At 33.3% G+C, this 16,459-nt stretch overlaps 2 protein-coding genes across 2 annotated transcripts; both read right to left on the reverse strand.

Moving 5' to 3' along the window:
- Positions 1–2,304: 2,304 nt before the first annotated feature.
- Positions 2,305–4,580, reverse strand: LOC115715170 (protein FMP32, mitochondrial). Its single transcript, XM_030643992.2, has 8 exons — positions 4,357–4,580; positions 3,954–4,202; positions 3,675–3,806; positions 3,465–3,524; positions 3,025–3,101; positions 2,868–2,924; positions 2,706–2,772; positions 2,305–2,598 (listed from the first exon to the last, which is right to left on the reverse strand). The coding sequence occupies exons 2-8, from the start codon at positions 4,149–4,151 to the stop codon at positions 2,479–2,481; spliced, it is 711 nt and encodes a 236-aa protein (XP_030499852.2). The 5' UTR covers positions 4,152–4,202; positions 4,357–4,580; the 3' UTR covers positions 2,305–2,478.
- Positions 4,581–5,294: 714 nt separating this feature from the next.
- Positions 5,295–11,010, reverse strand: LOC115712673 (uncharacterized). Its single transcript, XM_030640999.2, has 16 exons — positions 10,675–11,010; positions 10,438–10,519; positions 9,717–10,190; positions 9,227–9,395; positions 8,971–9,123; positions 8,169–8,269; positions 7,852–7,943; positions 7,404–7,474; positions 7,192–7,327; positions 6,650–6,709; positions 6,468–6,550; positions 6,320–6,396; positions 6,134–6,204; positions 5,869–5,926; positions 5,658–5,781; positions 5,295–5,588 (listed from the first exon to the last, which is right to left on the reverse strand). Exons 1-16 carry the CDS (start codon positions 10,947–10,949, stop codon positions 5,524–5,526), a joined length of 2,091 nt encoding a protein of 696 aa, XP_030496859.2. The 5' UTR covers positions 10,950–11,010; the 3' UTR covers positions 5,295–5,523.
- Positions 11,011–16,459: the final 5,449 nt, after the last annotated feature.

The raw sequence follows: 16,459 nt of genomic DNA on the forward strand, positions 1-16,459 counted from the left end.
TGTAAATAGCCCTAAAATAATTGTAAAACCAAGACAATTAAATGGTAGAGCCCACCCCAAACTACTTGATGATGAAGCCCAAGCTAGCCCAGCCCATATGGCCCATCTTACTTACAACTAGAGCTGTAAGTTCGTGCTGCCCGTATTCATTAGGGGTGTTCATAAAATAGCTGATCCAATCCAATCCGCACGATCCAATCCAATCCAATCCGCAAAGTGCGGATATCCACACTTATGCGGATTGGATTGGATTGAAAAATTCAAAATCCGCACTTGTGTGGATTGAATGTTGATTGACATGTAAAAATAACCGATCCAATCCAATCCACACATATTTATCACAAAATTAAAAAATTATTATACAAATAACATTTTAATATAAAGAAAATAGTAATTTAAAAGTCTAATACATACAGTGGCGGACCCAGAATTTAAAGTGAGGGGGGGCGTAAATAAATTTAAAAAGAAAATATAAAGTGTAGTTAGTGGGGTTTGAACCTTTACCCTCTAACCTATTTACTAACAACCTTAACCATTACACTAAGGTTACTATTATGTCAATAAATATCATCTTTTAATACATATATATGTTGTAACTAATTAAAATACATATACATTTTTTTCTCGATTTTTTTTTTCAGGGGGGGCGACTGCCCCCCCTCGCTACAATGTGGGTCCGCCCCTGAATACATATAATACAATCATATTGCAAAACTTAATAGATAAAAAGTATATTCTATTCTTATATATTTTTTTAACATACAATTTAAAATTAAATTAAATATTTTTTATATATATACAATTTTTTTTCTTTTTTTGAATTTGTTATTTGTTATTTTATTTATTTAATGTATTGTTGGAGACATTAAATAACTATAATTTGTTTTATTTTATTGCTAGTTATGTGAAGAAAAAAAAATATTTTTTTCATAAATATTAAAAAGTAACCAATCCAAAGTAACCGATCTAATCCGCACTTTTGCGGATTGGATTGGATTGGATTTGAGCTATTGTGCGGATTGGATTGGATCCAAAAAATAAAATCCGCACTTAGTGCGGATTAGTTGTTGTTTGACCAAAAAAGTGCGAATTGGATCGGATGAACAGTCCTAGTATTTATTTATACCTTTCAAATACAAATTGTATCATACCATAAAAAAATAAGAGTAAGTTAAAAAATACCACTTTTATTAATCAATTAATCAAATTTACCTTTAATTTTATATTTAATTGAAACATACCTCTTTTTATAGGTATTATACCCAAAATACCCTGACATAAGAGAATCATATGAAAAGTATCTTGAAGTGACAGGAGTAAAATTGGTATAATGTTTAAAAAAAAAAAGTAAAAATGATAAACTTTGGTAAAAATAAAAGAAGACAAAATAAAAAAGGTATAGAGTGTAATTTCCTCAAAAAAAAATATGTCATATTATGTCATGCTAATACTTTTAAAGGATACGGGCCAATACAACCTATAAGTTTGGTATTTTCGTACAATACTCGGATGCGTATCATGCTTTACTCGAACTGGTCCGTTTTTCTTGAACGGGCAAACTCATTTTCATATTCGAATTTAAATTCGTACTTTACTTTTTTTATATATTTTTTTTACAATCACTAAATTATACTTTCAATAATATTTTACAAAACATCATATAAAAAAATTATTAGCATGTTGAAATTTAAATATTTACTTATAAATTTTGACATATTTTTTCAATTTGAATCAATATAATATAATGAACTTTTATTTAATAAAAAGTTATTTATAGTGTTTGAGTATGAGTAAATGTGAGTAAATTAAAAAGTAGGTAAATTATTATAATTTTATAAATAATTTTCCAAAAGATGTTTTGAAAAAAAACTACAAATCCCATCTTCTCAAAAAAAAGGACTTCTAAATAAAAAATAAAAAAATAAAACTTTTTATAAACATTTTTATAATTGTCAACAAATATAATAATAATAATAATAAGCTAAGCCAAACAGAATCATAAATGCCACTGAAAATCCAACACCCAAACAACATGTATATGTGCACATAGATTGTTTTTAATTTTGGGTATTTGAAGGTTTAAAATATAAACTTGATGCAACAAAAAAATTCCAACACAAATTGGCAGCATGACCCATGACAAGAAACCCATCACTCTGTACTTTCTTATATTCCTATATGCTATAACAATTAACAAGACTAGCAATCTACCACCAAAGACCAAAGCCCTATCTATCTATCTATCAATTCAATTATTATCCAAAATAAATACATAAAGAGAAAAAAAAAACAATGCAGAAAAAGGAAAAGGCAAATTGACTTGAATCCCCTGAGAAAGGGAAATCAGTTCTATGTATTATGAAATTCTTCTTTGAGCCGCAACCAAACACAACTTTGAATTTTCTTTTTCATGATTGTTATAAGCATACAATACCGAAAGAATGAGCAACTCTAAATGGTTCTTATCATACAGGATGTTTACATCAGAATGCGGAGTACAGCAAGACCAACAGCAGAAATTGAAACAAGTGTACCTATGCAGTATTTTATGACATCATATTTGGCTGCTTCCAACTGGGCCCTTAAACCATGAATTTCCTGATAGTTATGGACAAATCAACAGTTAAGAACGTCAAGAGAAAGAGATATATGTATATATATTATAGGTCATGAAACTTAAAACACTACAAACTCCCAATCCCTACCCGATCGAGTTTGTTAGTAAGGTTAGTGGTCTCGGCATTCTGATCTGCAAGCTCTTCCCTTATCCTTCTGCACTTGTAAACAATGATATCACATTATAACCGGAATGTTGAGCAAACCAGAAGTTACAACATTCAAATAATGCATTTCCTATATTTCCTCACCCCCTTTCGAGATTCAAATCGAGCCGCTGCCCAGCAGTAACTTTGTCAATTTCATACCTGCGTCAAAAATCAATGTCACTGAAACATGAAACTCAGAATAGAGAAAATAAACATTCACATGGCATGAGACGCAGATTTGCAACTCCACAAACCAGACCTCAGTTCACTGCGCATCTTCTCAATATCATTCCTCAATTTCTCCGTCTCGTGTTGCAGTAATGAGAAGTGGTGTCCCTGCAATTTTTTTTTTCAATACTTGAATATTTATTAAGCATATGAAAGAAATTATAAAGGAAAGCATAAGATATCCATTATTTTGAACATATTTAAATGCAGCTAGTATTTTTTGAGAAACACTTTCAACTTCATAATCAATCCAAAACCCAATAAACCCCAAATTGTTGTCATTTAAAAATGGTTTATTTTAAAGAACCAGACAATTGAAATATCGTCGCATATAAAGAATTCTCAGCAGGAGACTTTAACCTGGTTTAGAAAGTCATTGGTGATGCATTGTGTGAATATAATTTTAATCCAGAAAAATAAATAAACCAAAAAGACTTAAGTATAATAAATGAACAGTTAGCTTAGACTAACCTGTGAGCTCTGAACTTCAGATTTGAATTTGGACAAATTGGAATCTTGAATCATTTCAATCTAACAACACAAAATAGATACCAAACCAAGGCAGAAAAAATTTAGGCAACAAAACAGATAAAATAAACAAGATGAACTTCTCAAACGTTTGGGCAGATGAATTGAGACAAATGAGTTTTAGCATATGAATTCAATTTAGAAAATGCTTACTTTCTGCATTTCCCCCTTGGAAACAAATGAGTGAGACACATTTTCTAAGCTATCGTTTAACACTTCTGTAATGGCAGCGGTTATGGCCTCAGCTTGCTGCGAGGGCACGCCCTGTCCCTCTAATTTCCTAACCTAAGATAGAATGCAGAATCTCATTTCGTTAGATACATACACACAAGCTCTGGATCAAATCCTTTCCTCCATAATTTATCTTATAAAAATAGTTAATCAACTTCCCAAAATTGAAACCAAATTATAAAAAAGAAATGAAGAAATTACCAAAGCTAACGTATCAACTAGAAACAGACGTTTTCCATTAGATTTCACGAGCTCAGATGCCAATCTACAATCCAAATACCTAGACCGCAAAGCTGGAGAAGAAACTTCCGAAGCGCCAAAAGCTCGAAATCCAGATAATCCAAACCCTGAATTGATTCCTAACGGCACCAATCGCTTACACGCCGCAACAGCGGCCATTCGATTCTTCAGTTAAAAAGACCTAACAATTCTTGAACCGTCTCAAAAATCCTAATGGAAAACATTTGCAAAAACCACAGAAATCGAATAAAAAAATGTTTACTTTCCTGTTTTACATTCAAAACACATTTTCTAGGGAAACAAACGGAAAGTAAATGGAATTTGTAGGAATAAAGCAAAGAAAATGCTTGTCTAGGGATCTTACCTCGCTTTCTCTATCAATCTATAAATGTATCGCAGAAGAATAATAGGAAGTTGAGAATGGGTTGGGTTGGGGTTTAAAAGAGAAGGTTGATTGAGGTAACCGCCATTGATTTGGATTTTGGAGTGGTGCTTAAACTGGAAATGAATCGCTATATTTCGGGAGAGAAGAAAAAGGTTTAGACCCAAATGAAAATGAGAGAGAGAAGAAAGCACCGCTTTTATATATGCTAATGCCTTGCCTTGCGTTCCAAGTCCTATATCTAAATTTTCACTTTTTATTTCTGAGTTTTTTTAAAAAAAAATTTAAATTGCTACTTCTGAAATAAATTGATATATTAAGATTATTAGAATTAAACAATTTTATCTAATTTTGTTTAATTTTATCAACAAAATCCTAACGTGACTATTATACATTATATATTAAGTTTATAAGCTTGTTGTTTGGGTTGTTTAGTCTAACTTCATTGGTTTTCTTGGTTTGAGGGAGGTAGAACTTTTTGTTTCTACCAATGTAAATGCTTTTGGGATTTTTTTTGTCTAATAAAATGGATGTGTTGCATAAAAAAAAAATTATATTCTCAGAACATTCATTATGTGATCTATCAGTTAGTGAAATTGAACTGAATTAAAAATAACTACTTAAATTCAAAAACCTTAATAGTTTAGAAGAATTTTTATTAAATTTGAAAAATTTTAAGAGAACAAGAATTGATACATGCTAAAATTTAAGAAGAAAAATCATAAACAAATTTATGAAACTTTCTCTCTTATAAATTGTTTTTATCTACATAAGCACTACTAATTCTTTATTAAGAAACTCAATTTATAATATGATTATAGTGAATGAATGAATAATTTAGCTTTATAATTATCCAGGGAGATTAGAGGTGTTTCTAATTGTAAATATTAGGGTGTAGTAGATATAATGGGTATATTATATTGTTCAACTAGTTTATTGGTTGTTTTATAAACATGTTGAATTCATTACAATAACTTATGTGTACAACTCACATCACATGGGATAATCTTCGGTCTCTATCACATAATGAAAATAAACAATGAATTTGTGTTATAATAAATTGACATTGACGTCATAATAAGAAAAAACGACACAAAAGTGAACAAGGGGCTACACCATTCTGAATAAACATCATCATCTCTTTTTCTCTCAATTATTCGATATGGATTCTGTTAGTAAGCCAGTAAGAGGTCTGAATCCATGGTAATCAAAAGCTGTACAAGATAGATACATCAGTAGTGAGTAGTAGTAACTGGGTAAGAATTGAGCTTCGGTTTACCCACTCTGTGTTGACTGTTTGGCGGCCCGGAAAACAGGATAGTAAGTGTCCAATTCAAGAAGCTCTAGGATTTGCTGTGTAGCCCAAAGATAGGATGAATGGCCTTCAATGAGATCAGTTACATCAACCTACAATATTGCATAGGCGATAGATCATTAAAGTTCCTCATAGGGAGAGAGAAAGAGAGAGAGAGAGAAGGAGAAGAAATATCTTACATTCTCAATTCCTGGGACATTTATTGGTTGAATTCCAGCTAATCCTTGAGTAAGTAAACTGTTTCACAATAGAGAGTCAGAAAAAATGAAGCTCAAAAGTGGAACAATAATAAAAACTACAAAATGCCAATCTCATTAGTAGTTTGAGATTGAGATTTGCCCAATGAAACCACCAATATTTGCTAGGTAGGAACGAAGTTGACTAATACATTGTACAAATGAGTGTTATCCTTCCCCCAAAAAAAATCATTCATTTCATTCATACCTAGCACGAAAAGCAACTCCGAGTGTCCAATCAGTTGTAGCGTAAGCATTGATGAATCTTCCCGCAACCATCTGCATAAAGGAGCTTATTATAGGCAATTAAAAAGATATACGAAAATTAGGTCTAGATAGTGTTTGAGATTGAAAAACACCCCACCAAAATCAGTGCGGAAGGAAAATAAAGTACCTTTCTAGCAGCTCCCCAGTTCTCATCTTTAATCGAAATCGGTGCTCCAAGAAGAACAACTCTTTCTACGAGTTCAGCTATCAACAATCATTACATTAGCATCATTCTATCAGCCAGGATATTTTAAAGAGGGATAGATGAGAGTTACCATTTTTTTCAGTTTCAGCTAAAAACTGAAGACACTTGAAAATAACACGTGCACCAAGCGAGTAACCTACAAGTGTCACAGGCCTGAAAGATTCATGGAAGGCAAAACAAAAACACAGAAATTAAATAGATAAAAACTTGATATAGGAGCTAGCAAACTCATTTAAGTTAAGACTAGCCAACCTGTTCCCGTGAACCCCTTTTAACAACACTTCAGCAAGCAATCTTCCTGCTTTGTCCGATCTAGAAATTGTCAAAGTTTTAGTAATCTAGTCAAAAAATAAAGCACAAACACTAACATTAACTTTTAAAAGCCTAAAATGGGAAGTTTAAATCACATGAGCAACAGATTATCTTAGCATTAATGTCCAGAAATTAGGCTGGTGCAATAATCTGATGGCTTCTAGATCGGACAAGATGTTGAATAGAAGAGAAATGACAGTTAACATTTAATTTCATCATGAAATACAACTACCAAATTCCATGATGAGCTAAAACTAAGCCACAACTGAAACCCAACTCCTAAAACAAGTCTATACGCAGCTCTCACTTCTAGATTTTGGTATTTTGTACAGTAAATTCATATTTGCATCACTGGCTAAAATCAAAATTAATATGAAGACTTGAATTGGATGTCTCTAATAGGACAAATAAAAGTTTTCTGTCTAACATAATCACAAAAATATTATGCAATATATATAAAAATAATCGCTGAGGTGGTTGACCTGTCAACCGCAATTGACCACGTGCTGTCTATGAAATCAGTAACTGCAAGTAAAGTTGCTGGCCAAGCCAGTGCAGCCACAAGTGTGCTTAACACAGTCATCATTGCACCTTGCTTCATCAATTCCAAAGCAATTCCTACCAAAATGTAGCACCTACGTTATCATTGTCCCCATACTAAACAGAAAATAGCAATGAGATTTAAATCATTTACTTGATGTAAGCCAATCCTGGATTGCAGTGCTGACGGCAATTAGATTCTTAGACTCCCACTGCAGCACATACCTGAAAAAATTGCCACAGTGATAAGAAGGAATTAAGTTTCAAGTCCTATTCTAGATCTATCTACCATGTTCAATAATAAGTTCTTTATTCATAATAAAATACATACGAGATGGATAAATTTATTGATAGAGCTTCCCTACAAAAGATTTATATATAGCATAATAATAATAGGCGATTGAGTTGATACCCTGTTTCAACTTCCAACTATGTTCACAATTCTCGCAAACAAAAAAGGTCCAAACGAAAAAACTATGTTTCTCTTTGTTTCTCCAATCTCCCACTATTTTATTTTTCCACCCCTCTAGTTTTCTTAGTTTTCAGGCAACGTGATCAGAGAATTCTTGACATTCAGGAAGTGATTAAAAGCATATATATACCTTTCTGAGTTATCATCTTGTACTTCCCAAGGCCTTACAAAATCCTCCTCATTAAAAACCAATCCTGAGATCATGATCCCAACTGCTAACCTCTGGCAAACATAGAAATTAAAGTTCCAATCAATCAAATTTGCATGCACATGAACTTTTCCCGCTTTTCTGTTTTCGTGTTGGGAAAGAAGAGAGACAAAATATAAGATTGACAAATGAAATTATGAGGGGAGATTGGAGAAGAAAAAAAATAGACATGGAAGATTTCCAAATAACAACCAATTGTTCTCATCAGGTGAAAAACAAAAAGGGCTCGGAAAACTCACTCCTTGATTATGATTTTCTTCTCCTACGACTTTGAATTCAAACTCATCAACACTCCCAGTTCTCCTAGCCATTTTGCTCCCTGTAAGTCCAGCTCCAGCAGCTAGGTTTAGCAAGAGCATGCAAGGAAAGCCAGTTAGTGTTAATAATTCGATTTAGACTCAGGAAAGAAAATCCTGTCATTTTGGGATGAATTATTTTTCAAAACATATTTCTTCTTTTTTATGTTGATATTACAGCAAAGGAGCATCTTCACCTTACCATATTATAATTCTAACACATGATTTTATTCCACTGAACATAAATATATAACTATGTTGATATTACAAAATATAATGAGCAAGGACAATACAGCAATCATATATAATGATATGTAAGGGGAAACAAAAAAAATATCTATATAAACATGAAATGTTGAATTTAGTAAAAGTCTCACACTAACAATTCTTCTACATGCTCCAATTTCTAACAAAAGGGGAGGGGGAATGATGATGCAGTTTATTATATGGGTGTTCCAAATATGTGGGAATGACTTAGTTATACTTTCCAATACTTTCTGTTACATATAATAAATAAGCTAAACAAAAATATCATTTGGAAATCCAACTATGGAAAGGTTGAGGAAGTAATTAAACAGGAAAAGAAAAATGATTTTGAGCCGTAAGTATAACAAAGTACGAAAATTGAAACTGAAGCTGAAAAGCCCCTTAGAAATGAGATCAACTTTTGAGCCGTAAGTATAACAAAGTAGGGAAATTGAAACTGAAGCTGAAAAACCCCTTAGAAATGAGATCAACTATTCACCTCCGAATGATGCAGCAACAGCAACAGATCCAGCCACAGTTCCTGCAGCACTAGCTACAGCGGCAAATCCTCCTGCCCCAATTACTGGTACCAGAGTACCCAATGTCGGAGCTAAGGCACCAAGTCCTGCAGCTATTGCTGGGGCAGCTAAACCTGTTGAATGAAAAACACCGAGCAAAATCAAAAAACCATCAAGCCATACGAAAATCATTTCAAATGGAAATACCAACATACAAAGATATAACCAGCTCCATACCACCAGTAATTGCCAGCAAAGTTCCTCCAGTCAACGCAGCCGCACCAATTATACCACCTCGCTTCCACTTGGCCCATTTTCCTTTTGATGAATCGGGTACTTCATTTGATTCTTCCTTTTCTTTAGCCAATGCCATTGCAGAGCAAGCAACAATCGTCTCGATAGCCTCCTGATCGGAGAAAGCATAAATTCTGAAGTTAAAAAGAAAACGTAAAGAATAACAATAACCTTAGTATACTGAGAAATCATGCTCGTACACAAACCCACTTGGACCATACAGAAATTGAACATAAGAAACACATGAGATGGGTGATATATGCTGAGTGTCAAAATACTATTCCGAATTCTCAATTACAAACATGATAAAGCAGCAAAATTCTAAAGCATCGCATCACACAACAATGCAGAATTCGGATCTCATAAAAACTTATGCTAGCAACTACAAACATTAGGTGAACAACACAACAAAGGACAGGTTTTAGATACAAACCATGTTTATCCATTTGACATCAAGCCAAGTTGCCAGTAACCGCAGAGCAACACGATGCCGGGCATCGTATCCCTTTCTTTTACGGGTACTTTTCTTGCTATCTACATGTGTATCAGCTAGGCAAGCTGTGAGAAGCTCATACAGAACCGTCACTTTCCTCTCATAACTTAGCATTACTTCTTCAATGGGTTTTTCAACAACAACTTTGTTTTCAGTCACCAAATCATTTTCATCAGTCTTTTGCTTAACCCCAGTTTTGACACCTGCTTCCTCCAAGTTTGATTGCACTTCCGCTGTTGAACATTTCTCCTTACACTCATTTACATATTCACGATATTTTTCCTTCTTAGTCTCGGAAGCTTCAGGATTTTTCTTCATGCTACGTCCCATAGCATCAACTGCTTTAGACAAAGCAAGCTGTTGATCTTGAGAAGAATTCTCACCATTTTCCTCCTCCGCCAACAACCTCAAGAACTAAGACAACAGAACAAATGTGATATCATATCCGGAAATTTGCCAAACTAACAATATCAAAATGCTAAATTAGAAAAATAAACAAATTGACTTTCCATTTTGCGATCATAATGATCGCACAGTGTAAATTTATGGTAATAAGTAATTTTTGGTAGCATTTTTACAAAAACACTCATCTGAATCCCAAAATGCTCTCCCCGCAACACAAATTATAATCAAAGAAAAGAAAGAAAGAAAATGAACATACTGCTCCAACATGATTCTTAGCAGGAGAAGATCCAGCAGTTTCCTCAAGTCCAGACCAAGCCACTGACTCAATCTCCAAAAACCTATCAATGCAATAACAACAAAATGCTTGGAGTTTCAAATTTTCAAAAAAAAGATAAAACCATATATCAAGTTTCCTCAAAATGCGATCATCGAATCAGCCGCAGACAATAAATTAATCATCCGATTCAAAATCGAATTGACAAGAAGAATGAACCTAAATACAGGGCGAAGAAGTCCAGAGACTTCGTGAACCCAAAGGTCAGGATCGTCGGCGACCGAGTCGCTACTGGTGGAAGTACTACTACTGCAACTACCACTACTGATCCGATTATCGGAGGAGGGATCATCATCGTCAGAGGAGAAGAATGAGCCCAAGGGACGGGTCTGGTTGATTTGGGCGTGGTGGAGAGAGAAAGCGAAGAGAGCTCCGGCCGCGTAACGTTGGGTTGGTGTCAAAAACGACGTCGTTTTGGCGGTGGTATCAGCCATTATTATTATTTTAACTATCTGAAATGAATTTTTCTCAATATCTCTCTCCTTTTATAGTTTTTGTTTGACACGTACATGTGGCTTTTAATGGTGAGTGAGTGTGTTAGTATTTTGTTCGGAATAATAATAATAATGTCAAATTTTATGCATTAATTTTTATTCTAATTTATCATTAGTCAAATAAGTGATAAATTGATAAAATTATTAGTACTGGTACACAATCCGCAAAGGATTGAAGACTGAAACTCTTGATCTGACAACCAAGATCATTGTCCTCACTGCTCAAGCGGTCAAGGTTCCAGAGTAGATGAAGAAATTGCAAGTTGAAAATGAGGACTTGTTGGTGAGAATGGAGGTCATGTAGTCCCAAACTACTATTGATCCTCTACCTCTTCCAACACGTTTTCGAGTTTTGATCAGTCTAATGTAGCCCTTGGAGAGCCTTATTCTCGATTCCATTATTGGCGAATCGAGTGAGATAGATCAGTTAGCCTCGGTAAGGAACCAACAAGCTTAACCCACTCTCACTAATACACAAAATTCTACTAATAATGCAGGTGAACAGGTTCTTTGGTGGAGCATAGCCTTGAGCCTTGGACAAAAACTCTCAAGATGTTAGTTTTTTTTTTAATCTTTCCTTTGAATGTTTTTGTGAGTGTACTTCATGTTCTTCAGGTATATTTTCATGTAGTTGAATGGTAAATTTTGTTTGATCCTTAGAATTTTGTGTTTGTATCAAATCTTTACGGGTAGTAAAAACTTATACTTACTGTTTGTCCTTGTATGATAGTTGATTTGAATGGGAAATTTGATTTTCTATGCTTAAAAAATCCTAAAATTATATACCTAAACCTAAATGTTATACCATAGTCAATATATGACTACTTTTGCTTTATCCTTATAATACCCCTCACATTTGAACCAAAGCAATTGTCTCTCTCGGCCAAAACACCTCCACCACCTCCTGCACCACCTCAACCCCGAAGCCTCAACCGACGGTGACGGCGCACCGCGCACCGGCTCCCATAGCCCCCCTCTCTCCGTGCACCAACCCCTCTCTCTCTTTGTCTCTGTCAAACTGAAAAAAAAAAAAAAAAAAAAAAAAAAAAGAAAAACTCCGGTGGTCCGATGGTCGGACCATGGGGTCCGATGGTTCCGACCCATCGGACTCCATGGTCCGACCATCGGACCCAGCCCCTCTCTCTCTTTGTCTCTGTCAAACTGAAAAAAAAAAAAAAAAAAAAAATCCAGATACTCATTACATCCATCAATTAAGTATAAATCTTTATATATTAAAAGTGCCTATCTAACGGCATTTCTTGGTTTAACAGAATATACCTTAAAAATAAAAGAATATTCTGTTAAATTTAACGATGTTAATAGGTTTGATCTTCCGTTAACAAATAAACCCAATAATTAAATCCAAAAAATTAAACAATCTTTTTTTAAATTAAAAAAAATCAGAAAATTAAACAATCTTTTTTTAAATTAAACAAAATCATCTTAGCCACATATCTCTCTAACAAACCATATAAAATAATACATTTTTTTTTTCTAAAAACATAAAGTTACAGACTAATTTCATTAACAATCATCAATATAAAATTTAAACTCTATATGAAAAAATATCTTTTTTTTTTCTAAATCCATAAAGCTACAGACTAATTTCATTAATACAAATATTCAAGTATGAATACATAAGAACAATTCAAAATCAAAACCAATAAATATTCAAGTATTTCAATAAATTCATAAACAAATAAATCAGAACAATTCAAAATCTCAAATCAAGAAAATTAAAAGTTTAGATTTATAATCTTTACAAATATAAAAAACTTAAATAGATCTATCTATCATTGTTGTTGCCATTGCTCAGTTACTGGATTCTTAAACAAAAACCACTAAAACTTATATAAAACTAATATTTACGTGGCTCGCCACGTAACTCTCATCTAGTATATATATATATTCATATTTGTTCTTTTTTTCTTTCGACCAAATTCCAATAACTTTTATCTAATATCATCATCATCACCATCATTGAGTTGATTAGCTACAATACTAACATAATCTTTATTGAAACTACTTGTATCTGTATTAGTATCATCCCAAAACACCCTTTTCCCTCCTTTCAAAACCTCATGTTTCTTTGTCCTGTTATCTCCGATCTTAAACCTCACTCTTCGTCTTTTCGTTTCTAATCCCAACTCCGATTTCGTCACTCCCAAATCCCCATTTGCGATCAAAACCCCCATACCCATTCCGCTCCCACCCCTACAATTCTCCCACCCCATACCAGCCCCTCTCTCTCTTTGTCTCTGCAAACTGAAAAAAAAAAAAAAAAAAAAAAAAACCCATCGGACCCAACCCCTCTCTTTGTCTCTGTCACAACCGAAAAAAAAAAAAAAAAAAAATCCAATGGTCCGACCATCGGACCCAACCCCTCTTTCTTCGTCTCTCTCAAACCGAAAAAAAAAAAAAAAAAAAAAAAAAAAGAAAAAAAACTCAAGTGATTCAAATGTGAGGGGTATTATGGGGATAAAGCAAAAGTAGTCATATATTACCTATAGTATAACATTTAGGTTTAGGGATATAATTTTAGGATTTTTTAAGCATAGAAAATCAAATTTCCCATTTGAATTGTGGTTGTACTTGTTAACACATAATTTTGTTAACAACAAATGAAGTCTTGTAAATAAAAATTAGGTATTTATAGTTATTAAATATATTTGAATTCACAAAGAATTTTTACGTGATTTTGTAGTTAAAAATCTACATACTCCACAAAGTTAATTTTATTTTTGATTATGTTTTTTTTTTTGTGTGTGTATTTATGGGTACAAGATAGTATTTTTTAGGTATTTCTTATACTTATACTTAGTCTCTTAGAGTTCTTTCTCCTAAAACTCCTCCCCTACACCATAGGTTCCATCCTTATTTATAGGGCTTTTAAAAATGACAATTACTCTATTTTGATCTTATCTAGGTAATCGTTCATGAAACGTGGACAAATCTCACATTTTATATTTACAACAGGTGGATAAATAACATAATTATTGATAACTATTTTTTGTCCTTAGAAAGTAGTTTCTTTACCGAGATAACATATTCAAAATATGACTCATGTTCTTCGATAGTGTTCGAGAACAACTAGTCGTATTCCGCAAGATGCTAGTTAAGATGTTTGTTCTCGCTTTTGCCATTTATGACAATTCTCGAAATAGCCTTTAAGAACTCATTATCTACCCTTTCTAACGATATCACTTTAGGTCATGTACGCTTCTAAGTTATCCTGGCTAACTTTGAGATGATCACAAACAGTTGTCGTTTCGCCAAACTGTGCATTTTTATTGTCATCATATGTTGGTATTATTGTAACACAGTGCAAGATAGATATCTCTGTTAATTGTAACCTATCTTGAGATAAGATAATCGTTGTATTTATGAATCTCCTTTAATTTTTGATATAGAGACTAATATCCACGTAACATGTTCATATTTATAGCTTGAAAGAGCACAACAATTGCCCCTCAAAAAGCTCTATCTAGAACTGGAAGAGTTTTTTAAACAATCTTTGGTGGGACAATTCGGTGTTTCTCCAATTAGTAATGTGCATTTCTTTGGCGGTTTTATTTTTCCCAAGAAAAGTTAATCAATTATTAATTAAACGTCCTTTCAACTGACGAGCTTTTTTACCTGTCTTTTTCGTATTTCTTGGAAAGATCCCCCAATCGTTTGATCTGATTTAGAACTAGATCAACGGTTCCTTATCTTTTGATATAAGAAAAGTTTTTACCATCGTCTTCCTCATTACCTCATTTGAAATACAAAATAAAATAAAAAACTCATTTTTACTTAAAAAAAAACTTTTGCATGCCCAGCTTGTCTTTGACATATTTCCTTCGTGTAATCAACATCATTTTTTTCCAAACCTTCTTCTCGTTATATTCCAGATCCTTGGTACTAGAGACTTCTAGTAAGTAATCATCAACATCTTCATAAAAATCAAGAATTTGGTAAGACTTTGATTTTTACTCTTTTATCTTTCTCCTTGTTACTTTTTATTGATTTTTGTTATGTTTATGCGTTATTTTTGTTCAGAATTGAAAAAGTAGTTATTGTTTTAGTAATCCCTTTCTTTGAATTACTTCCCAAAATGTCTGAATTCCTATGATATTTTCTTTTCTATGAAAACAATGTTTATACCTGATTCAAAATTTTCAAGTCCAAAGTTTTTAGGATAGGAAAACCCAAAACTGTCAGCCTTACCTTTCAAACCGCGAGTTAAACATCCAAAAATAATATTAAAAATAAATGACAAAAAAATTAGGTTGTTCAATGAAAAACTTGACCGAGAAGAGGCCTCTGCTCGCTTTAAACATTTTATAGACTAAGTTGTCGATGGGAAACGTCATTTCTTGTGAGATGCGGTTTGGCCAGAGTCCTCTAGTTTAACAAAATATCCTTTGGAAAGACCTTTATTTTTACCCGAGGTTACCGTAGCTTTTTCCCCGGGTAAACTAAACTTTGGCATCATGTCTCCAAAAGAGCGCAAGTCTAAATTACCTCAGAACCCTTTAGTCCAATTCGAAGCTCAGTTGAATGAATCTAGAGTTAGGTCATTTGCCCCGTATGTGGGTTTGTTCTTAAGATCCTGCAGTATCAAGAATGAGGAAGAATTTCAAATTCGCTTAGTCACACCAGGCGAATTCAGTTGTTTTCCTCCAACTCCTTTGTCAAATCATGAAAACTGCAACACTAGTGGTTCTTCGAGGATAGGTGCTTGGAGTATCGAGCATATTAAGACAAGGGTTGTACTTCCTCTCAAGCAATACTTCAAGGATTTCTGTAATTATATTAGAATCGTACCTTTTGAACTCGTCCCAAATACATACAAGATCCTAACCTGTTTGAAGTTGCTTTACTAAAAACTGAGGGACAAAGTGTAGTTGATAACTCTTGAATAAAGAGTTATTTGTTATGTTTTTTTAGCTTAATTTGTGTGTGTATTTTACTTGTATTTAGTTCTTTTCCTTCCATTTTGTGAGATTATATGTTATTCTTTATTTTTATGTTCTTTTGGGTAATTTAGGGTTGTTAGTGGAAATTTATTAAGTTTTATTTGGGTTTTGGAAAAGAAATTGGCTTAATAGAGAAAGTGCAAGGTTTTGCTGAAGTTTTCCAGGAACTTTGCTGTAGCAAAAGTAGCAGGGTTGATTGTTGAAACTATTGTAGAAAAAGATGACGTGGCAATTCATTAATTGATGTGGCAAAAATAGCTGAGGTGGCATAAATACATGTGGATTGTGGCTGATTTGTGAGGAAGTTTCTAGAAAATTCCTAGGGCACATGAGGAATAGGTTTTTATGAAAGATATGTTGGTGAAAAAAAAGAGGGGGGAATATAACCTAGCCTCCATTATACCAAAAAAGAAGAGGAGGAACACATTTCTTGGCAGCCATTATTCAAAGAAACTCAAAAGGATGAAGAAGAAGAAGAAAAGGAAGAAA

The sequence above is a fragment of the Cannabis sativa genome, chromosome 4 (assembly GCF_029168945.1).
Source record: "Cannabis sativa cultivar Pink pepper isolate KNU-18-1 chromosome 4, ASM2916894v1, whole genome shotgun sequence".
NCBI lineage: Eukaryota > Viridiplantae > Streptophyta > Magnoliopsida > Rosales > Cannabaceae > Cannabis > Cannabis sativa.